The sequence below is a fragment of the Gobius niger genome (assembly GCF_951799975.1).
Source record: "Gobius niger genome assembly, chromosome: 20".
Lineage (NCBI taxonomy): Eukaryota > Metazoa > Chordata > Actinopteri > Gobiiformes > Gobiidae > Gobius > Gobius niger.
The window spans coordinates 4714570-4739537 of record NC_136871.1 but is presented as its reverse complement, the minus strand read 5'-3'; the positions used below and the strand labels follow the sequence as shown (position 1 = coordinate 4739537).

At 44.1% G+C, this 24968-nt stretch overlaps 1 protein-coding gene across 1 annotated transcript in view; it reads left to right on the top strand.

Annotated features, from left to right (window-relative positions):
• Positions 1–24968, top strand: part of matn4 (matrilin 4) — a 65634-nt gene that overhangs the window by 18921 nt on the left and 21745 nt on the right. Inside the window, exons 2-7 of the mRNA XM_079579253.1 lie at positions 10693–10825; positions 13065–13240; positions 17936–18094; positions 18186–18417; positions 21374–21496; positions 23570–23692. Of these exons, the coding sequence (XP_079435379.1) occupies positions 10750–10825; positions 13065–13240; positions 17936–18094; positions 18186–18417; positions 21374–21496; positions 23570–23692 (889 nt within the window). The 5' untranslated portion in view covers positions 10693–10749. The remainder of the gene's footprint in view (positions 1–10692; positions 10826–13064; positions 13241–17935; positions 18095–18185; positions 18418–21373; positions 21497–23569; positions 23693–24968) is intronic.

Below are 24968 nucleotides of genomic sequence, written 5' to 3'. Positions count from 1 at the left end.
GCCTAATGAACACAATATGGCAACTAATTGAAATGTATTTAATGTAATAACATTTCTGTTTATTCCAATTACTAATACCAGTCAGTCAGTGTTTGACATGATCACAACTTTTTGGTTTGAAGTAGATGTTAGATGACAACACTTCAGTTACTTTCCCATATCTGAGATAACGGATTACTGTGTTATTATTGAAGCCCCTGTGTCAGGTTTTACATGACTTACAAAGCCAACCATCTCAGTGCAACTTGTAAATCTTTATATTTCAATCTGTTTACCCTCTGATTCTCCCTGTGCTGCGTCAAGCTGCAAAACGCATCAGTCAACAAAACACAGCCTGCGTTTCCAATCAGATGACAGGTTCACTTCAAACCCTAAAAGCAACATTATTGATAGTAATTCTGGATTGATGGCTGGAGAGAGACGTTGTTGAGCTCTTTGTTTGTCTTAGCCAACCGTATGAAGTCAGATTTTTCAAAGTAAATTGTGCATCGCTTGGAAAGTCTCTAGGAAATGACTCATGATTCAGACGAATAAATAATCTTTGTTTGGGTCGACATTTGATATTGGTCTTGGTCTACATCATCCTAAATTGACTTGCCTTTCGTTGAAAATATGTAGAAATGCTGAGGTTCTAGCTATTTTGTAAAAGCTTGACCAAACAAGTAGTGGGACCAGAAGAGAATATTAACAAAAGCTGTTTGTTAGGGGCAAGACAACCAGTTTTATGGACAGGGCTTTTCAATCCTGCAGTAATTCAATGTGACTCAATATTGGCATTAGCACATGTTTAAGGTTAGCACTATTTGAACCCACGCACAGTGTAATGTGTTTTGCAGAAGCCACAGAGTGTACGTTTTAAAGCTCCCATGAATGAAAGTGAGGGGCAGCGGAGGAGGAGACCTGGAAAAGGGATTAGCGCCTCCGGATCCCTAGAGGGCGGCACTGACAGGAACTCCACCACTGAAATGTACTACACAATCATGCGGGCATTAAATTGACCGATTGACCGCACATTGTAGCGGGCAGATCTTTTGGGAATATTCATTATTTTTATGAGGCGATTCCCGTGTGGGCAAAAAAGGAGGAGGAGAGGATTGAAAGAAACCGTAATGTGCAATTGTTGCCTATTTAGCAGAGCCCCTCGGGGACAATTTGGGGGCCCGATCTTGAGCAGACTATAGCGTAACTCCTCCAACCAGACTCCGCAGCAAGGGGCGAGGGGTTGTGGAAGAGAGGGGGTGAATACAGGGGCAGACTGGGACCGAAAAACAGCCCTGGACTCTGGCCAGCCTGGCCCAAAATTAGCGTAAATGCGACACTTCCACAAATACATACGTTAACCTCTTATTACCCGCCTTAACCGAGAGTATTTTCTCCAGTTCGGCTTTACCCAAATCCAAAGGCTTCTTGACTGGAGAGCAATACTGTAGCGCCTCATTTGAAAGCTAAAATCTAGAAAAGTGATTGTAGCTTCATTTTTGTTTGTTGTTGTTTGTTTTTGTTGCTTTTTGCTGCTTTTTCATTACTTTTTTGTGGCTTTTTGGCCTGTTTTCGTGTCTTGTTTTTCGGATTTTTTGTCATGTTTTTTTTTTTTTTTTCCACTGCTTCTTTCATTGCTTTGTCATCACGTTTTCGTCACATTTTGTTGTGTTTTTTGTCACTTTTTTGTTGCTTTTCCAGCACATTTTTGTTTTTGGATGCTTTTCTTTTAAGCTTTTAGATTTGGGTAAAGCTCGGTTTCGCCCGGGGGTAAAGGTAAGGTTAAGTGAGGGGCCAGACCGGTGGCCCTAGAGCCAGTGGCCCTTCTGTGCTCTTCCAGAATGGACATATGGCCAGTCCGCCCCTGGGTGAATATGTGCTTTTGTTTGGGTCAAGTTAACGCAATTACAGCTACGAGCGATTGCAGCTACAGTTGTTAGTTTGACTCCATAAGCTACTCCGTTGTAAGCTGCTATTCTAGCCCACAGCTGCCCTGGGGTAGAAGTGAGGAAACCGGTCTGCGCCATCGGTCCCTCCGACCACCACCAACCACTCACTGCATTCGCTCTGGCTTCCTGGTGTTCCCAAACGGTCTCCCATCCAAGCAGGGGCGAACTGGCCATATGTCCATTCTGGAAGAGCACAGAAGGGCCACTGGCTCTAGGGCCACCGGTCCCGCCTCAACCGAGCTCTACCCAAATCTAAAAGCTAGAAAGAAAAGCATCAAAATAGTGAGAAAAAGAGGATGAAAAGTCAACAAAAACATGAGAAAAACACAGACAAAAAAACAACTACAAAAACATGAAAAAAACACAGACAAAAAAACAACTACAAAAGCGTGAAAAAAACACAACAAAAATATGACAAAAATGTGGCGACGTGACGAAAAGTTTCTATCACTTTTGTAGGTCTTAGCTTTCAAATGAGGCGTCACATTGTTGCTCTACAGTTGAGAAGCTTTTAGATTTGGGTAAAGCCCAGTATAAAAAAAACATGAATCTAAGTAGTATGGTGTACCACAGGGTTCAATTTTGGGACCGTTATTATTTATTATTTATATTAATGATTTTGCTTCTGTTTCTACGACCACCTTTCCCGTTCTTTTTGCTGATGATACCAATCAAAAAAATAATAATGTAAAGCTGAACTGGGGAAAATGCACTCGTTAATGTTAAGGCGGGTGGTAAGAGGTTTAAATATGTATTTGTGGAAGTGTCACAATTGCGCTAATGTGGGCCAGGCTGGTCAGAGTCCAGGGCTGTTTTTCAGTCCCAGTCCGCCCCTGCATCCAAGTACCGACCAGGCCCCTCCCCGCTTAGCTTCCACGGTCTGACGGGATTGGGCATATTTACTCTACAAAAAGTAAATATCAAGCATTGGCTTAGATGATTTGAACTGAGGAAATATATCTTGTTTTGAGGGGTTTTCACTTACTTAGACTTTTTTCCTGATCTGACCAAGATTACTTTGCTAGTTTGATGACATTTTAGACTGGTTCCATGATAAATCTCACTTCAAATAACAAAGTAAAACTGCCAATGCGACAAGACCACTTTTCTTACCTCATTGGCAGAGAAAGTTACTTGAAATAACGGCAAAATGTATTGAATCGAGTCAGAAACAAGTGAAATAATCTAGTTCAAATGCCCAACTAAATCTTAACTTGTCAAAAAGCAACAATTTGGATTGTTTTGCTCAAATTTATACATCTAAGCTAATCTAGTGAATTACTTTTTGCAAGATGGCACAGTGTGTATTAATTAACATGAGTCCTCGGAGTCCACATGTAAATATGCCACAATGGCTACATTTTCATCTGTAGTCCAAGGTCCCAAGTCCCAAAATATTTTGATAGATAAATATCCAGATCTTGAGCCAGGATCTTGATCAGTATTACCAAGCTGGAGGTTTTTTAGCCTATTATGCATGTATTTAGAGTTGGAAAATCTGGAGGGCTCTGAGGAAACCTTCCATGGGGAGAACATGCCAACTCCCCGCAAGAAGGTCCCACCTGGCCCGGTCACTGAAGTCTGGTGGATCTTAATGACGCCTATGCCCATGACTTTGAGCATAACCAGGCAGGACCTGCATGAAAACAGGCAATTTCAAGAGCGGACAGACGTAGACATACAGTCACACTGCAAAAAGTATTTAACTAGATCAGTATAAACGTCTCAATTTGAGCATAATAATCCAAATTTTAGTTAGAAGTTCTTGGGCATTTGTCCCAGATTATTTCACTTGTTCTGAGATGTTTCTGACTCGTTTCGATACATTTCGTCCTTATTTCAGGTCATTATCTTTGCCGATGGGGTAAGAAAATTGGTCTTATTTTTTTTTTCTTATTTCAAGCGAGATTTACCCTAGAACTGGTCTGAAATGTCCTCAAACAAGCAAAGTAAACTTGGTCCGATCAGGAAAAAGTGTCTAAATGAGTGAAAACCACTCAAAACAAGATACATTTCCTCAATTCAAGTCATTTAAGCCAATGCTTGATATTTACTTTTTGTAGTGTATTCATGTTTTTTTTTCTAGTCGCCCATTGTCACTTGCAATTTGGCTTATTATTGGCTGCACATCTGCACCTTGACCATCCAACCAGATCTGTACTCTGTGGTGGCCTATGCATGTGTGATAAGATGCTCCCAGAACCACTTTCACATTTTGTGCTGGATGAATGTTGCCAGTTTTGGTCGGGCAGTGTACGTTCTTCATATTCGTAAAATAGGATTACTTCCGAGGGTAATCCTTCGAGGGCTCCTTGGGTTTTCTTTACACTGGGCTTTGGAAAGTCACAACAACGACTATCTTCTTGACTGCGACCTTTTAAACCTCGTCTGCTGCTCTGCTCTGAGGAAACAACGCAATAGGATTTCCAAGCGTTTATTTTCACAGCCACTTTAAAAGAGCGCAGTGAATAAATGGCCTCTGTTCCGTTTGTCGCCATAATCTCCGGCTCGGGCCAAAGTCAACAATCCCCGCTGCCCTTCCAACAGCTTTATAAGGCCAAGGATCTATGGACTGTTTGTCTGGTGTTCTGCATTCACTGCTCCTCGTGTACTTTGGGATTTTGAGAGTTGTGGCGGATGTAGCATAGGTAGAGGTTTTGTCCTAGGGCAACTTTGTATTTGACACGTCCATTGAGGGCTGGGTGATCATCATTTGAATTTGAACCCAGGACACGCTGGAGGTACTATGTCTCTGAGCTGGCCTGGTGTCGCCTCGATGTCCCGCCAAAACAGCTGGAGGAAGTGTGTGTGGATCAGGAAGTCTGGACGTCTGTGTTCAGACTGCTGCCTCTGCGACTCAGCCCTGGATTGACTATTGATGGACAATATAAATCAACATTTCAGCTTGCACAAAAACTTCATCCTTTGCACTCTGGTATCGTTTAAAATAAAAACATTTTAATTTTGTTCTACCAAAGGTCAAACCAGGCACTGTTACTGCCACGGGATTGGCCGCAAACCTGTCAATTAACTGCACAATGCCAATGTTTGAGATTTAATTTTGCCTCATTGATTAGCAAAAGCTTGTGATTTGAGCACTGTGATATTTGTTAGACGATACTTTTTCAATATCATCTAAAGGTCAAAGGTCAAATTTATTTATAGAGCACAGATCAACATTTAATACAAATAGAAAATAAAATCAACATGAGAAAAATGCTCAGCTCAGCTCATGCCGAAGGCCAGTGCAAAAAAGTGAGTCTTCAGCGAGCGCTTGAAGCTCTCCAAAGATGTTACAGTTCTAATGTGTAAAGGGAGAGAATTCCACAATTTAGGGCCGGCTACAGCGAAGGCTCGGTCCCCTCTGCTCTTCCGCTTAGACCTGGGATGGTCTTGAAGATATTGTTCGCTGGACCTCAGAGCTCGGACAGGACTGTGCAAAGATATCAACTCTGAAAAATAAGGTGGAGCTGATCCATTTAGACATTTAAAAACAAACAAGAGGATTTTAAAATTTATTCTAAATCCAACCGGTAGCCAATGAAGAGATGCAAGCGCAGGAGTGATGTGATCATATCGTGATGCTCCTGAGAGCAGTCGTGCAGCTGCATTTTGTACCATCTGGAGGCGCTGAATTGAGGATTGGCTCAGGCCAAAATAAAGTGAATTACAGTCGTCCAGGCGACTGGTTACAAGGGCAAGGACGACCGTTTGGAATTGGTTAAGGGGCAAGTAGCGCTTCACCTTCCCAAGAAGCCTAAGATGAAAAAAGCCAGCTCTAACCACTGCGCTCAGCTGCTTTTCCAGCTTAAAAGAGCAATCAATAAAAATCGAGCTTTTTATAACAAATTATCTGTCTGTTGATTGGCTTTTTTATTTGAAATGATTTAGTCTGAAATTAAGACTGAAAAGAAACAAATAGCATTTGTATTCAGGTCATTCCTGCAGGGCCTTTCTATGCACGTTTTCAGGTTCTCCTGGAGACAGCTGTAGTTTACCACTATGCAAGACAGTCTACAGTAATTATTACACAGCCTGGCAAAAACGTCTTTCTCCATCATAAAGTGGTCACACACAGCCTGACATTTAGTTTGCCAGCTTTGATTACGGCACGTATTTGCTGTGGCATTGTTTTGAATGAGCTCAGACCTGTTCACAACTGCCTCTAAAATCCTGCACTGTCACTCAAAAAGGTGTTAATTCGGGTCCGAAGTGCCGTCATGCACGAGCTTAATATAGAAGCTGCAGATACATGTATGACCTGAGGTGGCAGTAGTGAGCATGAAATGGCAAACTTGCATCAAGCCACTTTTAATGAAGTTTTAGCCGAATGGGATTTATAGATGTTGTTACTTGCCCTCAGCAATTAGCCCGCCGCTCGTATTACCCTTTTTATTATTATTCCACTGACTAGCACTGGAACTGTTTTGTTAGCATACGTTGGTCATTGTAACTTAAGAGTCCAGACACTCATTTGTTGAAGCTGTTAATTGCAGGAAATCAGGAAATCGGACCCGTGTTTGCTGCTGTGGTTTTAGGGTAAACCTTTTGGTAAACTGAGTCAATGAAGTGTTTAACCAGAAAATACTCGGGCTCTGGTGCTCAATGATGCTCTTTGTGGATAAATTTAGACGCGTTTGGAAGTGTGACCCCCCAGACCCGGACAGGAGACAGGAAAAGACTGCCCACTGCTGCTGCTGCTGCTGCTGCTGCCAGGCCAACTGAGAGCTCTTTGTGCCAAGACAGGTTTAATATGAAGGCCTTTATAGGAGAATCTAAAACGCTGATTGTATAATAAAGTTGCATATAGGCTTTGACTATCAAGAGTTTATTTCCTGAAGTAAGAAGTACTTAAGCGCTTTCTGAGTGGATGTTTTATGCGCTTACGTGTCTGGGCAGAGTTACTCTGGGTGCCTGAGCTCCTGACCAGGATTCTGGCTCATCTAAGGAAAAAAGAAATGTTGGTCCAGGAAAAAAAATTTTTTTCTTTAGCTGCAAAGTTTTGATGCTTATTGGGTCCTGAAACTGAACTTGAATTTGTTTGATTATCCCAGCGTAAATACATAACAAAAACAACAGGTTTGCTAAACAAATAATGTCATTCAGTGCTAGAGCATGACTAATGTAGCATAGGAACTGGTACTGTACTGTTGAAGTACTGGTACAAAAAAACATCGAAAGGTATCCAGTACAATTCCAGCTGTTGTGTCCTTGGGCAAGACATTGAAGGCATTAAACTATGAATGAACACATGTTTTATATTTTTAATTCTTTAGAATTACCAACCTTTGTTTTTTGCATTTTCTCAATGAGCTTCATAAAGTCGTCTTTGAAGTGAAAAACATTTCTGGTGACGACATTGTGAAGCTCAGTGAGAAAATGACTTAATTCTCTTTTTGTTTTGTTTTACCCAGTGTCTTTGTTTTGTTCTGCCTACTGTCTTTCTAAAAGAAAGTTTTAGACAATGACTGAGAAAATGTCAAAAGTTTGCAAAGCAGTAATCAAAGCAAAGGGCGGCTGTTTTGTTTAAAACATGATTCCATATGTGTTCATTCATGAAAATGTAAACAGTCTTGAAATAACAGTAAAACCAATACATAGAAAAGTGTTTCCAATATTTATTATTTTAGAAAGGCATGGCCTAGGAGTCGAACCTGGGACCTTCCTTCTGTTCAGTGTTGTTTGTGTTAAGTTTTGCCCCAGGTTCTGCCGTTCACACCGCTTAAGCCTCAAACATGTTTCTTTGAACTTCTCTCCTTGTTCCCTCCGTCCTCCCACATCTTCCTGCTGCCTCTGCGGACACTGAACAGGCTGCTCTTGAATACTTTAGCCCTTTGTAATGCTCCACATTTGCATTTGTTGCACAGTATTCCCTCTTTTAGAGCAAAAAAATGTAATTGTGATAGTGATTAGATCTGGATTTATTTAACTAAAGTGGACATTTTAATAGCTCACTGATTATGTAAACTGCTTCTGCTTTTTTTTAATTGTACAGTAAACAGGCCAGGTTTCAGACTCGTGAGTCGTGAATGTGATTTTCAAAAATGTATCTTTTGGTTGCATTGACAAGGTAACTATTCTGAAAGGTTAAAACCACGTGTCACTCAAAAGAGACCAATAGGAGGAGTGAGTGAGGAAAAGCAGAAGGCATGGTTAGAAAAAAACTGCAGGAAACTGTGAGCCACAACATACTGATTTCTACCAACTGGCAGGTCATTGCCGTTAGAGGATAACATTAAATCGCAATTTATCACACTGGGTCAAGTACAGTCGTACTATCTCTGTCATAGCCTTGACTGTGGTGCTCAGGAGCCCACTCCTCCTCCTCTGAATGTTTTGCTTGCATATCAGTCTGACGCTCTGAGAGGATATTTATCCCTTTTCTGTGGAAGCATAGACAGACTTGAATGGTAGGACAAGCGCAATGTCTCGAATTCGTGTCTCTGGGTCCCGTACTGGTAAATAAACATCTCCTGTATAAGACATCCAGACTGCTGCTTATTCTTCATCTATCCTCTCGAACACCATTGTTAATTCTCTTAACAATTGCATGGTTTGATCATATAATTTTTTTTACGTTGCTGCTCACTTTACCATTGAGCTCTTAGCTGTTGGAGTTTAGCTTAGGACACTTCCCACTGGCTGTTCCCCCTGAAGTGTGCCCTGAACTAAATACCTCTTGCTTGTTCACGTAATGACAGAGGTCTGGATTAGCGGCAGGCTTCCATTACCGAGGATCATCCAGGTGTGAGGAGGCCGGGCTTTTACGACTGGGATGAACTGGAATGTCCCGTGCGCTCGACAATACCACCACCACTGCTATCATTACCATTAGATGCAGACAAAACACAAGCGGGGCAGCGCCGGAGTCTAAATCATCAGGGAGACGAGAGGTTGTAACGTCGCAAAGTGGCTTGAATTGCATAACACTCGGAATTTTTACTGAAGCTTTTGGTTGTAAAATGAAAGCAAATGTTACAAGAATCGTAATTTTAATGGTCGCAAATGGAGCAATTGATTGGGTTTTCTAATCCTCCTCCAAACGACAAATAGACCCTCTGTCCGGACACACCTGCAGTACAAACATTGTGAAATACACAGGGCCCATGATTGTTTTAACTAATGTTCCTGGGCACTTTGTTTTCAATCTTGATTTGAACACATACATAGCAAGTCACAATTGCAAAACCTGTTAGAAAAATCACACTTTGATCTCTTATTTAAAGGGGCTAGATGCAAGTTAGCCATTTTATGTTCACTAACTCAGTAACTGCATCTTCTATATAAAGCTCGTGCATGACGGCACTTCGGACCTGAATTAACACCTTTTTGAGTGACAGTGCAGGATTTTAGAGGCAGTTGTGGTGAACAGGTCTGGGCTCATTCTACACATTAGGACATTGTTGAAACATGTAGGGAGAGAAAAAAACTGCTTGGATATCCTTGTTTTTTTCAAAAATCTAACTTTGGTGCTCTTCAGTGCAGGGATCAGCCTACTGACCAATCAGAGCAGCTCCCTGAACGGGCGTCACGTTGTTGCGCCTTTGTTTTGCAGTTTTTGGGCGGCACGGTGGTGCAGCGGTTAGTGCTCTGGCCTCACAGCTAGAAGGTCCCGGGTTCGATTCCCACCTGCACAGGGCCTTTCTGTGTGGAGTTTGCATGTTCTCCCCGTGTCTGCGTAGGTTTCCTCCGGGTACTCCGGTTTCCCCTACCACTAAAAACATGTACAATAGAACTCTGGGACCAGGACTCCCCTGAAAAAGAGATTCTTAATCTCAGTGGGACTATCCTGGTTAAATAAAGGTCAATTAAATTAAATTAATTAAACATTTTCAACACAAGCAACCACTTCACGTAATGCTCCAGTATGCTTGTGTTAAGTTTTTCTGACATAAACGACAGAAGTAATTTACTGAACTCCGTGTGGCAGGAGCGCCATTGTTAATGTCCGAATGACGACAACTCACATCCGCTATGTTCTCATTGGCTGCTCTGCGCTTCGGGTGTCCCACATTAGTCCCGCCTCAAGCAGTAGCTTTTCTACGTAGCTTTTCAGGGTCGTCAGACTAGTCTCCTGTTTATTAATTAATAAACATCAGAGATTAGTCTGGATGCCAGGCTACAGTGGTGCAGCAGTTACTCGGATGGTGGTTCATTATTTTCACTACCAGTATCTGCAGAGGAATCGGCGCCTCTATACATAAGCAATTTAATTTAGTATTGTGTACTTTTAACTGTTCAAATGTTAATCTCTATAGAGACTGGTGTTGCAAATGATTAACCTCAGCTGTAACAGGGTGATACCAGCCTCAGATTATGTTGTTGATCATTTTTCTACAAGGCATTTACTTGTTTGCGCTTGATCCTGTTCCTTAATTATACATTTCCTGACTATTTGCACCCCCTGAATGTTCTCGAGAGCTGATGTAACAGGTTCATTTCTCCATCGTGAGAGCATTAAAGGCTTGTCTGATCTTATGTCCCTGTCAAAAAAACATATTATTTTGTTTGATCCACTTTGCACCCTGGATCAGCGTCATTTGAGTTTTCACAGATGTTCGAAGACAGATGTACTTACACGCGCGATCCCTTTTCCAGAGGCTTACTTTCATTACCAAAACTACTGCAGAAAAAGTTTTATTTCAAGGTGGTGGAAACCGGTGTATTCTATAATTATGATTTGAAAGGTATTTATGTAACAAATCAATGCAGAGTAGTATTTATGTTGAAAGACTGACAATTTTCATTCTTTTGTGCTCCACAGTTTACACACGAAGAAACAACAAAAAGCCACTTATCGTAACCACAGCGTTGGGTGAAGATGGGACAGCTGACTGGATTGTGTGGTCTCGTCCTCCTGACTCTGGCCGTGCTCACCTCTGCAAGACCCAAAACAGGTGCGACAACCAAATTAACGCATTGAAAAGATATATTTGCAATGGTGGTCATTCTAAATACATGCAAATTCCTGACCGAACCTATTCATTGTGGGCAAAACCAGGTCTAAACCAGGTCTGCTTTCTTCTGTCCTCGTTATATCTGCTGACATTGACTTGATTTATTAGGCTAGACTCAAAACTCAGCATTTCTTATGAGATGTTGGGAACCAGATACTCATGTTTAACATTTAAATATGAATTCCACATTGCACCGGCTCCTGAAGTCATCTTTATGAACTGCCTTGAACATTAATCACACTTTACATTTCCAACTCATAAATTCGCACCACAGAAAGCTCCGACTGGCCTCGCGCTCCTGCATGACTTCTGTTTTTTGACCCGAGATGATGTTGCAAGATGGAGGAGGTGAGGCAGAAATGTTGAGGACTAAACCAGGTGTTTGAAGGTCAGAAATGGTGGGAAATGAAGTGTTGAGGTAAAGTTAAACTGCCCCGTATTGTTATGACCGAGCCAGGTGCTCACTATGATCCTGCTGAATGGACTGTTTGAGTGCCTAAAGGAGGATGACCATGAAATTATTAAACAGTTCAGCATTAGCCCAGTGAAAAGTATGTCACAAACTATCTCACTGTGCGTAACTGGGCTCCACGAATCCGCTAAAATACCTCAATGTCAATTTTCAAGATTTAGTTGTTCATGTAATAGCGTTTATGTGGAACGTAATAAATCCACTGTTGCCACGGAAATCCGCGATGTTTGAAGCAGCCAGAGGAAAAGAAGGGAAAACACACTGGGCTTTCTCCAGTTTCTCCACCATTTTCTACGTCAGAGGTCTATATATGGTAGACCTCGGTCCGGACCCATGCGCCAGCCCATCCGGACCAAAACCTTGGATCCGGACTTTGGGCCCGACACCAGGGGCGGACTGGCCATATGTCCATTCTGGAAGAGCACAGAAGGGCCACTGGCTCTAGGGCCACCGGTCCTCTCAATTTTATCCATAACCTCTTACCCCCTCTTACCCACATCTAAAAGCTTAGAAGACAAGCATCAAAATAGTGACGAAAACGAGGATGAAAACAGAACAATAATGTGCTGGAAAAGCAACTAGAAAGTGACAAAAAATATGGCGAAAACAAGACAGAAAGCGACCAAAACATTTGACAAAAACACAGCAAAAACCCCACAAAAAAGTGATGAAAAAACAAAAATGTGACGAAAACGCAGCGACAGCGTGGCAGGGGGTAAGAGGTTAAAAAACGTCTTTGTGGAAGTGTCGCATTTACGCTAATTTGGGCCAGGCTGGTCAGAGTCCAGGGCCGTTTTTCAGTCCCAGTCCGCCCCTGCCCGACACTGAATCCCCTCAGACAAGCGGCTGCTCGTCCTGTGCTCTCTTTCTCGCCGCCCCTCTCCCTCTCTGACTGCAGAGCGGCAAACTACAGCCCAGATGAACAGGAAGAGAAAGTCCTACATCTGAGCTCCATGACACTTTTTACATTTTTGGAAACGGTTTTGAAATGACTGAATTAAGGCTTCATTAAATAATGCACATATTAGCGCGGCTGTTTCCCGATCGGCAACGATCGGTTTAGACCTGCAACCAGGTCTAAACCAGGACTAAACAAAGACTAAACCAGGTCTAAGCCAGGACTAAACCAGGACTACAGTAAACCTGGACTAAGCAGGGCTCAGTGTGTGGGAGCCAAAACTTATTTTTACAGCAAAAAAACAATTACAGGTTATTACAGATTATTTTCAAATCTCAGTAATAGGTTAAAAAAAGGCTTAAAAATCATCATATAACCGTGACGTCACCGTTAACGTTAGCATATGTCGTATGTTTTGCTTCTACTTAACAATTTGCTGTGAAAAACATCCCTAATAACCCGATTTTGGCTTGACCGTATTGGTGTGTGATGAATATATTTATAGTCTGCCAGAAAAAGGCTAAAAAGAGGGAAAAATGTTGCCTTCGAAGATGTCAGCCTTTCTAAAATATAGCTTTCTCCTACTTCCAAGCTTTTCTCAGTAATCAATTCAAGATTCGTTGCCTTCAATTTGAAATATATCTTCTACGCCTCGCTTGCCCTCTGTCAGTTACTGTTATTTGCAATTATATTTGTGCTATTACTTTTCTCATAAAATAAACATAAAATAATATGCTTCAGTTTTGCATAGAACCATATCAGACTCTACGTCTCTCTTGATAAATCGACATCTCCGTTCTCTGTCGCAGGAGCCGAGCCCAAGTGCAAGTCCGGCCCCGTGGACTTGGTCTTTCTGATCGACAGCTCCCGCAGCGTTCGGCCGCATGAGTTTGAGACGATGAGGAAGTTCATGATCGACATCCTCAAGGAGCTGGACATCGGGCCACACGCGACCAGAGTGGGCGTGGTGCAGTACTCCAGCCAGGTACAAGACACATTTATTCATCTAAAACAATTACAAAACTGCTTCCAACATCCATCCATCCATCCATCCATTTTCTTCCGCTTTATCCGGGGCCGGGTCGCGGGGGCAGCAGTCTCAGCAGAGATGCCCAAACTTCCCGATCCTCACACACCTCCTCCAGCTGTTCTGGGGGGACCCCGAGGCGACACCAGGCCAGCTCGGAGACATAGTCCCACCACCGTGTCCTGGGCCTTCCACGAGGCCTTGTCCCACTAGGACATGCCTGGAACACCTCCCGCGGGAGGCGACCAGGAGGCATCCGAAACAGATGCCCGAGCCACCTCAGCTGGCTCCTTTCGACGTGAAGGAGCAGCGACTCTACTCCGAGCTCCTCCCGGGTAACTGAGCTCCTCACCCGATCTCGGAGGGTGCGCCCAGCCACCCTGCGAAGGAAACTCATTTCGGCCGCTTGTATTCGCGATCTTGTCCTTTCGGTCATTACCCAAATCTCATGACCATAGGTGAGGGTGGGAACGTAGATCGATCGGTAAATCGAGAGCTTTGCCCCGACTCAGCTCCCTCTTCACCACGACAGACCGATACAGCGACCGCATCACTGCTGACGCCGCACCGATCCGTCTGTCGATCTCACGCTCCATCCGTCCCTCACTCGTGAACAAGACCCCGAGATACTTGAACTCCTCCACTTGAGGTAAGGACTCCCCACCGACCTGAAGAGGGGAAACCACCTTTTTCCGGTGGAGAACCATGGCCTCGGATTTGGAGGTGCTGATCCTCATCCCGGCCGCTACACACTCGGCTGCAAACAGCCCCAGTGCGTGCTGAAGGTCCTGGTTCGTTGAAGCCATCAGAACAACATCGTCCGCAAACAGCAGAGATGAGACTCTGAGGCTCCCAAACCGGACACCCTCCGGCCCCTGGCTGCGCCTAGAAATTCTGTCCATAAAAGTAATGAACAGAACCGGTGACAAAGGGCAGCCCTGGCGGAGACCAACACGCACCGGGAACAGGTTTGACTTACTGCCGGCAATGCGAACCAAGCTCCTGCTGCGGTCATACAGGGAACGGACAGCCCTTAGCAGAGGGCCCCGGACCCCATACTCCCGGAGCACCTCCCACAGGGCACCACGAGGGACGCGGTCGAACGCTTTCTCCAGATCCACAAAACACATGTGGACTGGTTGGGCGAACTCCCACGAACCCTCGAGTACCCGATGAAGGGTATAGAGTTGGTCCAGTGTGCCACGACCAGGACGAAAACCGCATTGTTCCTCCTGGATCCGAGGTTCAACTATCGGCCGGATCCTCCTCTCCAGCACCCCGGAATAGACCTTACCGGGGAGGCTAAGGAGGGTGATTCCTCTGTAATTGGAACACACCCTCCGATCCCCCTTTTTAAAGAGAGGGACCACCACCCCAGTCTGCCAATCCAGGGGCACTGTCCCCGACCGCCACGCGATGTTGCAGAGACGTGTCAGCCAAGACAGTCCTACAACATCCAGAGACTTAAGGTACTCAGGGCGAATCTCATCCACCCCCGGAGCCTTGCCACCAAGGAGCTTTCTCACCACCTTGGTGACTTCAGCCCCGGTGATGGGCGAGCCCACCTCCGAGTCCCCAGCCTCTGCTTCCTCATTGGAAGACGTGACGACGGGGTTGAGGAGGTCCTCGAAGTACTCCTTCCACCGCCCGACGACATCCCCAGTCGAGGTCAGCAGCTCCCCACCCGCACTGTAAACAGTGTTGGTGAAGCACTGCTTCCCCCTCCTGAGGCGCCGGATGGTTTGCCAGAATCTCTTCGAGGCCGACCGATAGTCTTCCTCCATGGCCTCCCCGAACTCCTCCCAGACCCGAGTTTTAGCCTCCGCGACCGCACGAGCTGCAGCACGCTTGGCCTGCCGGTACCTCTCAGCTGCCTCAGGAGTCCCACAAGCCAACAAGGCCAGGTAGGACTCCTTCTTCAGCTTGACGGCATCCCTTACTTCCGGGCGCCACCACCGGGTTCGGGGATTGCCGCCGCGACAGGCACCAGAGACCTTACGGCCACAACTACGAGCAGCCGCATCGACAATGGAGGAGGAGAACAGAGTCCACTCTGACTCCATGTCCCCCGCCTCCCCCGGAATCTGGGAGAAGCTCTTCCGGAGGTGGGAGTTGAAGACCCCACTGACAGAGGGATCCGCCAGACGTTCCCAGCAGACCCTCACAACACGCTTGGGCCTGCCAGGTCTGACCGGCTTCCTCCCCTGCCAGCGGATCCAGCTCACCACCAGGTGGTGATCAGTTGACAGCTCAGCCCCTCTCTTCACCCGAGTGTCCGAGACACGCGGCCGGAGGTCAGACGACACAACTACAAAGTCGATCATCGACCTCCTGCCTAGGGTGTCCTGGTGCCACGTGCACTTATGGACACCCTTGTGCTCGAACATGGTGTTCGTTATGGACAAACTGTGACTAGCACAGAAGTCCAATAACAGAACACCACTCGGGTTCAGATCGGGGAGGCCGTTCTTCCCAATCACCCCCTCCCAGGTCTCACTGTCGTTACCCACGTGGGCGTTGAAGTCCCCCAGCAGAACAATGGAGTCCCCAGTCGGAGCACTATCTAGTACCCCTCCCAGGGACTCCAAGAAGGCCGGGTACTCTGCACCGATGCTGGGCCCGTAGGCCGAAACAACGGTGAGAGACCTGTCCCCGACCCGAAGGCGTAGGGACGCGACCCTCTCGTCCACCGGGGTGAACTCCAACACGTGGCGGCTGAGCTGGGGGGATATGAGCAAACCCACCCCAGCCCGCCGCCTCTCCCCGCGGGCAACTCCAGAAAAATGGAGAGTCCAGCCTCTCTCCAGGAGTTGGGATCCGGAACCCAAGCTGTGCGTGGAGGTGAGCCCGACTATATCTAGTCGGTATCTCTCAACCTCCCGCACAAGCTCAGGCTCCTTCCCCCCCAGCGAGGTGACGTTCCATGTCCCGAACGCCAGAAGCTGTGCATGCGGACCAGGTCGTCGAGGCACCTGCCTCTGACTGCCACCCAGTCCTCTCCGCACCCGACCCCTACGGATCCCTCTGCGGGTGGTGGGTCCACAGGAGGGCGGGCCCACGTCGTCCCTTCGGGCTGGGCCCGGCCGGGCCCCGTGGGCAGAGACCCGGCCACCAGACGCTCGCGTTCGGGCCCCAAACCCAGGTCTGGCTCCAGGGTGGGGCCCCGGCTGCGCCATGCCGGGCGACGTCACGGTCCTTGAATGTCGTACGTCCATTGGGGTCTTCTGAACTGCTCTTCGTCTGACCCGTCACCTCGGACCTGTTTGCCATGGGAGACCCTACCAGGGGCATAAAGCCCCAGACAACATAGCTCCTCGGATCATTCGGGCACTCAAACAACCCCACCACGTTAAGGTAGCAGTTCATGGGGTTGTGCTTCCAACATCTAAACCAAAAATGTCTTTTACACTGTGTTCCAAATTATTATGCAAATTACATTTTTCTAAGATTTTCTAAATTGTCAACTCAAATGAGAGTCAGCATAATTTTCAAGTCTTTAACTGGTCGAGGATCATTTAAATGTGGTTGAAAATCTACTGTTTCAATACATTTTAAAGCTTGTAATTAACTGAAAATGGTCATTTGTTGAATTTATAGCATTAGGAGGTCATAGCATGGAAGGCACGGCTCTTCTCTTTGTAGCATTTAAGACAGTGGTCAGTCAGAAACTCCACGTATTATAGGCCCAAAAGGGACTAATGGGGCCGACCAGCTCGCTCCCCATGATTCTGGCCCAAAACATGACTCCGCCCCCTTCTTACTGACGTCACAGCCTTGTTGGGACATGGTGGTAATTGACCAACCATCCACTACTCCATTGATTTGGCCCGGATAGATGGTTTATGCACAACGGGTCCTACACCTTGATGTCCGAGGCTCCAGCAGCTTCAAATACCTGTCTGCTGCTTTGTAGCATCTGTTCTCTTAATCTGATGTGTTTGTCTGGCAGAAACCGTCCATATTGTGCTTTTATCTGCACAAACCCGAGTGAGCTCTGAATCATCCACAAATCTCTTAACAGTAAAATGATTACGCTTCATCTTTCATGAAATATCGAAGGTTTTCATACCTAGACCAAGGCATTCAACTATTTCACGCTTTTCATCAGCAGAAAGACCCTTTTCCTTTCCCATATTGCTTGAAAATTTTGATCTGCTTAATAAAGTGGAACAACTTTTTTCCCTTAACTGGACTTAACCTGAAAACTAATCATCCCAGGTCTCTGAGATTAATGTTAGTGATTCAAAAAGCCCTGAGACACGATACCATCCATGAGTTTCATTCAAAAAAACATTTTTTTTTGCATAATAATTTGGAACGTAGTGTATAGTTTTTCCCGATGACACTGTATTTTGTGGACAAATACGTGAACCACTACAGTAGTGTTTTATTTTACAATTTACACGTTGGAGTGCCTGTAAATTGCTTGCCGCAAACAGGATATTTGTGTCTTTAGGCGAGATGAGTCACATCCTAATTATATAGTTTACTGTTATGATGTTTTACAGGAATTTCTGGAAAAGATTACATCCTGCTTTTGCTGTAAAATTTTCCCATAATGAAAGTCACAATGATTGCATTTTTTACAGAAAATTTTAAGCTGTCGTAACACGCAAGGGGAAATATTAATGCAGCTGTTTTGTCATTGGATAGGTGCGCAGTGAGTTCTCCCTGAAGAGCCACTCCAAGATGGACGCCATTGTGAAGAACATCAACGAGATCATCCCTCTGGCGCAGGGCACCATGACTGGACTGGCCATCAAATACGTCATGAACGTGGCTTTCACTGAGGCGGAGGGAGACAGGCCCAAGGTCTTTAATAAATCATTATTGTTTTTACAGTTGACAGAAAAATGCAACTGGGTGTTACTACTTCTTTGTCCTGTCCGTCTGTCCCGCTCAGGTGCCTAACGTGGCAGTGGTGGTTACGGACGGGCGCCCCCAGGACCGCGTGGCAGAGGTGGCGGCTGAGGCCAGAGAAAAGGGCATCGAGATCTTCGCTGTGGGCGTGGCCAGGGCGGACATGACCTCACTGCGGGCCATGGCGTCTCCTCCCTTTGAGGACCACGTTTTCCTGGTCGAGTCCTTCGATCTCATCCACCAGTTTGGGCTGCAGTTCCAGGACAAACTCTGCGGTAAGAGTGTAACAGTGAGCTCAGGACAATATATCAAATACAGGAAAGTGATAAATTAACAGGGGCATTACAAAGCATTAAAGCAGAACTAAGTAACTCATGCCCCTAGCAACACTGCAGGTATTGTAGGGTGTTTCGTTTTATTTTACTCATTAATTATCCATGAGAGTAAATACTACACTGACAGAAAAGACAAAGGGACAGAGGGATATTGTTCATCCAATTACACAATGGAGATCACTTTTTTCACTCAAACTTGGCTATAAATACTGTTTAAGTGGCGCTAGCCCACAGTTAGCTTTGCCTGTTAGCCTGTTAGCTTCTTCTTCGTGATTTTATTAGTGTGTATTGCGCCTCCGACCCGGTGCAGGGAAAGTTGTAAGGGTGGTTTTCTGGCCAGAGACGCCAGGGGGAGATGAAAGACCCCCCAATCATCCCATTAAAGGAATAGGCCACCGTTTTTACATACTGAGATATGCTCTTACCTTAGCTTTGACGAGTTCTTAAGGACCTGTCTGATCTTCACCCGTGCCCTCAGTCACGTAAACACAGCGCAGACGGCGTTAGCATTTAGCCTCTCCCTCTCTCCTCTATAGCTCCAAAACTGGTCAAGATAGAGGCTACCAAGCTCTTCCATGTTTTCCCTATTTAAATATGGAGTAATTTGGCATCCGCACAGTAAACTGAAGATTACTGCGCGGATTTCAAACTACTTCTGGTATTACTACGCCTTACAATATAGTTCCCCCTTTTATCCGCTTAGAAAATCCACATTGTTTAATTTTGTGTAATTATACTTTGTAGTGGAACACTTCACGTAACCATATTTAAATAGGGAAAACGTGGAAGAGCTTGGTAGCTTCTATCTTGACCTGTTTTGGAGCTATAGAAGAGAGAGGGAGAGGCTAAATGCTAACGCCGTCTGCGCTGTGTTTACGTGACTGAAGGCACCGGAGAAGTTCGGACAGGTCCTAAAGAACTCGTCAAAGCTAAGGTAAGAACATATCTTAGTATGTAAAAACGGTGGCCTATTCCTTTAAATGTCATGAAAACATTCATTTGGATTCAAACTGGCGCTGAACTCGCTAATTTCTGGCATGCAAAATTGCATTAAAAAGCATTAAATGCGTCTTGCCTATGCCTTTATAAACCCTGATAAATGACAAGTAAGCTGTGTAATGCAACAGAGATTGAATTTTGTCTACAATTTTTATCTTTTAATAACCTAGCGCTACGTCCTCATCAAAAACATACCTGTTTCATTCAGTAATCCTTCATATCTAGCTCGTCTCCCTCTTCCGCACACATAGCCAGCCGACATTCTCAGTTACAAAGTCCAGACACTTTCACCAAGCTTGCTTTGGCCCAACTCTCTTCCCCAGCACTGATGTGTTTTTTCTAATATGTGTCTAGATTAGAATAAACTTTTTACTGACACAATATGGTCTATGGACACAACAACAGAGGTTAAACATTACAGAATCTTACAACAGACTTCTACAATTTAAGCGTGGATTGTAATGCTTATCCTTGGAGTGAGAGGTTTGTGAAAGGAGTCATTCATTCCCGCTGTTCTTACGTCGGATTTGCTCTTATAGTTTTTATTCATCCCAGACACATAGGGCTCTAGCCACAGCCAGCTCTCCATCCGTATGTGATGTTTTTGGCTCAATTTGGAATCAACCTGGATTCTTTGCGTAATTAAAAACAGCTTGGACGTTACACCAAGTTATAAAAAAGGATCAGATCGCGCTTCTGGCCTCACGGCACCCCCAGACTGGTCATGACAGATCCTAAAGTTCTAATATCTTCTAATATCTCATATCATGTGGGAAAGATTTCAGAGTGGACTCCCGGCTAGATCTGCAACCTTTTCATGCCTGTGTGCACTTTAAATAAGACACACCTGAAGATTAGGCCAAGATCCAATGGCCTAGTCAGTAAAGTACAGCATATTTTATGTCTCCAGCAAAAGTTAAAATATAGTAATGGTATTTACAGTGGTATTTCTGTATCAGGGCCATAGAGTTAGAGAATGTACCCTTTAGTTTAAGATGGGATTTGTGACTCTAATTCTGACATTCCAAAATATTGGAAAAGTTTTTTTGCGGAGTATTTCTTCCTGGTTAAGTTGAACAAAATAGCTTTTTTCTTTATATTATTAATAGTATTATTATTTTTTCATCATTTTTTAACAAAAATATTGCTGACATAGCAGCAGTGGCGGATGTTGTGTTTTGTTTCTTTAGTTCCCCATTCTTGTACATGAAATAATAAATAAGTACCTGAATTGGGGACAGGTGCAGGACTTGTGGAAGTAAGAGAGACTCCCTTCATGCTTTCACGGCTGGATTTAGCCTTTGGATCTGTCAAGCCAAAGTGTGAGGTTCATGCAGCTTTCTGAATGGATAATCATTTTGAGAACCAAAACCACATACAAAAACTTTTACATCATGGAAAATGTTTTGAGTAATTTTAAATAAATTAACATTACACTTATTATCTGTACAACCAATACGAGCGATCGCTGTTATTGTTTACTTCCGCAATTTTCACCGGATGTTTGGTGGGCAGCTGATGCATACAGGCCTCTATCTCGGTTTTATAAAATGATAGATCTGTTACAGCGCAAGAGAAGCAATGCCCTGTTTATGGACATTGTTTTTGCTGATTATAGGATTCTAATAAAATGTTTATCAAATATGAAAATGTAAAATGCCTACCACGGCCAACGGATGTGACGACATCGCGATCGCTCGTATACTTGAATGGAACAAGTTTTCCTCATAGATAGAGCATGTTAATTAATTACGTACTAAAAATCTGAAATACCTGTGAGGATTGTTGATCATGTTTTACTGAAGTTGAACAATTCATGTGCATTGAGCGCTGCTAGACTTCCCACTACACTGTTGATATTGATTTTAAATAACGTCGTTGTCGTTGTCGTCTGCAGGAGTGGACTTGTGCCTGGAGTCCGAGCACGGCTGTGAGCACATCTGTGAGAGCTCTCCTGGTTCTTACCAGTGTCTGTGTCTGCCCGGATACACGCTCAACCCCGACGGCAAAACATGCAAAGGTCAGCACGGGTCAACTGTACTACTGCCCACATTTCCGACAGATATTTCCCCCCTGGGTTTATTGTTCTGCTGTTATTATGAATTAAAGCCGGGCTGTGGGACTTTCCAGGTTATTGTGGTATGTTGCGAGAGAAACTGAACTGCTGTATGACTCAAACAATAAAATATATTCTAGTGATACCAAACATGTCAGAAGGCTCAGACATGCTGACAATGGTATTATTGTAAAGGGTAATCAACATGAAAATAATAAGCATTCGGAAAAGTACGTAATCTCTCTAAACCTAATGTTTTGCTACTTGTTGTCAAAACACAGCAGCATCATGTTAGCTCTGAGCAAAGTTATGACTCTGTTTTTGGGTGAGGCGGGCCCTTTTACAGTAGACACATGTTTTTGAGCAACAAAAAACATATTGAAGTCAATGCTTGTTGTTTATTCTACTTCCTGGGAGACATGTTTCGCAGTAGGGCTTTAATTAATATTAAATTAATCATGTCATTTTTGAAATCCATACAAAAAAATATAACAATGTATGTATATTGCTCTTCAATAGCTTCTACAGTTTTCAATGTAGTGACACTAAATTTACACCAGTAACCAATTTTCATACTAGAAACTACAACCTTTACTTTTTGGATCTAGACATTTATTTAGAAAATTGGTTGGTGGGTTGGGTGGATGGATGGATGGATGGATGACATTGGATGGATGGATGGATGGATGGATGATATTGGATGGATGGATGGATGGATGGATGGATGGATGGATGGATGGATGGATGGATGGATGATATTGGATGGATGGATGGATGGATGGATGATATTGGATGGATGGATGGATGGATGGATGATATTGGATGGATGGATGGATGGATGGATGGATGGATGACATTGGATGGATGGATGGATGGATGGATGATATTGGATGGATGGATGGATGGATGGATGGATGGATGATATTGGATGGATGGATGGATGGATGGATGGATGGATGATGGATTAATTTAATTTAGTTAGTTAATTTATTTTCTTCGGTCATTATGAACATTTAAATCACATGTCACATGTTTTCCAAAGATCTTAGACATTATACAATAAGAAAACACATACATTAAGAATTTAATCTATATGATGCCGGACCGAAGGGGTTTAGGCTGAAGCCAAGACTGGATGGATAAATGGATGGATAAATGGATGGATGGATGGATGGATGGATGGATGGATGATTTTGGATGGATGGATTATATTGGATGGATGGATGGATGGATGGATGGATGGATGGATGGATGGATGGATGGATGGATGGATGGATGGATGGATGGAAGGATGGATGGATGGATGGATGGATGGATAATATTGGATGGATGGATGGATGGATGGATGGATGGATGGATGGATGGATGGATGGATGGATGGATGGATGGATGGATGGATAATATTGGATGGATGGATGGATGGATGGATGGATGGATGGATAATATTGGATGGATAATATTGGATGGATAAATGGATGGATGGATGATATTGGATGGATGGATGGATGGATGGATGGATGGATGGATGGATGGATGGATGGATGGATGGATGGATGGATGGATGGATGATATTGGATGGATGGATAATATTGGAATGATGGATGATATTGGATGGATGGATGGATGGATGGATGGATGGATGGATGATATTGGATGGATGGATAATATTGGAATGATGGATGATATTGGATGGATGGATGGATGGATGGATGGATGGATGGATAAATGGATAGCTGGATAGCTGGATGGATGGATAATATTGGATGGATAATATTGGATGGATAATATTGGATGGATAAATGGATGGATGGATGGATGGATGGATGATATTGGATGGATGGATGGATGGATGGATGGATGGATGGATGGATGGATGATATTGGATGGATGGATGGATGGATGATATTGGATGGATGGATAAATGGATGGATGGATGGATGGATGGATGGATGATGGATGGATGCAAGGATTTCACCCATTTGAAATCCTTGCAGACGTTGAAGGAAACTCTTTCATACTTGTGTGTTTGTCTTTCAGCCATTGACCTGTGTGCTGAAGGAAAGCACGACTGTGAACAGATCTGCCTCCCGACTCCCGGAGCCTTCACCTGTGACTGCAACAAGGGCTACCAGCTGAACACCGACAAGAAGACCTGCTCAAGTCAGTATGCCAGTATTTACAATCAGCTAACATCATAACATGAACTCTTCACTCTGCAATATATGCTTGGAGTTGACCTTTTAGCATGTGTAAACGACTAAATGCATTTTAACACAGTGCATAAAATGGACGATGCTTATGTTGCTTCACTTGAGCACTCATCCACTACCACAACATGCAAACTATGACTTTTTGTATAAACATCCAGGAAAATGAAACATATAGCTATACAAGTAGATTTGGTTGGAAATGAAAAATTGAAAGGAGACTTAAGGAGAGACACTGCAGGTGAATAGGGTAAAAAATAATAATAATAAGAGATATAGATTTGTAATTTGTTTTGTAGATTACTGCCATGAATATAAGAATAAAGTGTTATGTAAATAATTTCTTTTCATTTAATGTTTTTATATTAAAACATAGGCATTTTTGGGAATATTTGTTCTGCCAAAATTTGTAGAAATCGAAATAATATATGGAACCAGGTTTAGATGTATGTTTTTCTCTGTTGACATAAAAAGCTTTAAAATTCAAACTTAGGCTTGTTTTAGATATGGAAAAATCCCTTTGGAGATACCTTGAAAATATTAAGTACATCACTGGAAAGTTTGCTGTCTGTATACTTTTGTGGAGATGACGCAACAGTGCGGGAAGAATGGATTTCTCTTAAATATATGAAAAGACATTGAGTAAGTACAATAACACAATAATTAAAACCTTATTGTGGAGATTAGTAATTATTTTTTTTCCAGGTTTCCAGAAAGATTATTTGTTAAAGGAATAGGCCACCGTTTTTACATACTGAGATATGTTCTTACCTTAGCTTTGACGAGTTCTTTAGGACCTGTCTGATCTTCACCCGTGCCTTCAGTCACGTAAACACAGCGCAGACGGCGTTAGCATTTAGCCTCTCCCCCTCTCCACTATAGCTCCAAAACAGGTCAAGATAGAAGCTACCAAGCTCTTCCATGTTTTCCCTATTTAAATATGGTTACGTGAAGTGTAACTTCGCCTCCCGCGGGAGGTGTTCCAGGCATGTCCTAGTGGGAAGAGGCCTCGTGGAAGACCCAGGACACGGTGGTGGGACTATGTCTCCGAGCTGGCCTGGTGTCGCCTCGGAGTCCCCCCAGAACAGCTGGAGGAGGTGTGTGTGGATCGGGAAGTTTGGGCATCTCTGCTGAGACTGCTGCCCCCGCGACCCGGCCCCGGATAAAGCGGAAGAAAATGGATGGATGGAAGTGTTACACTACAAAGTATAATTACACAAAATTAAACA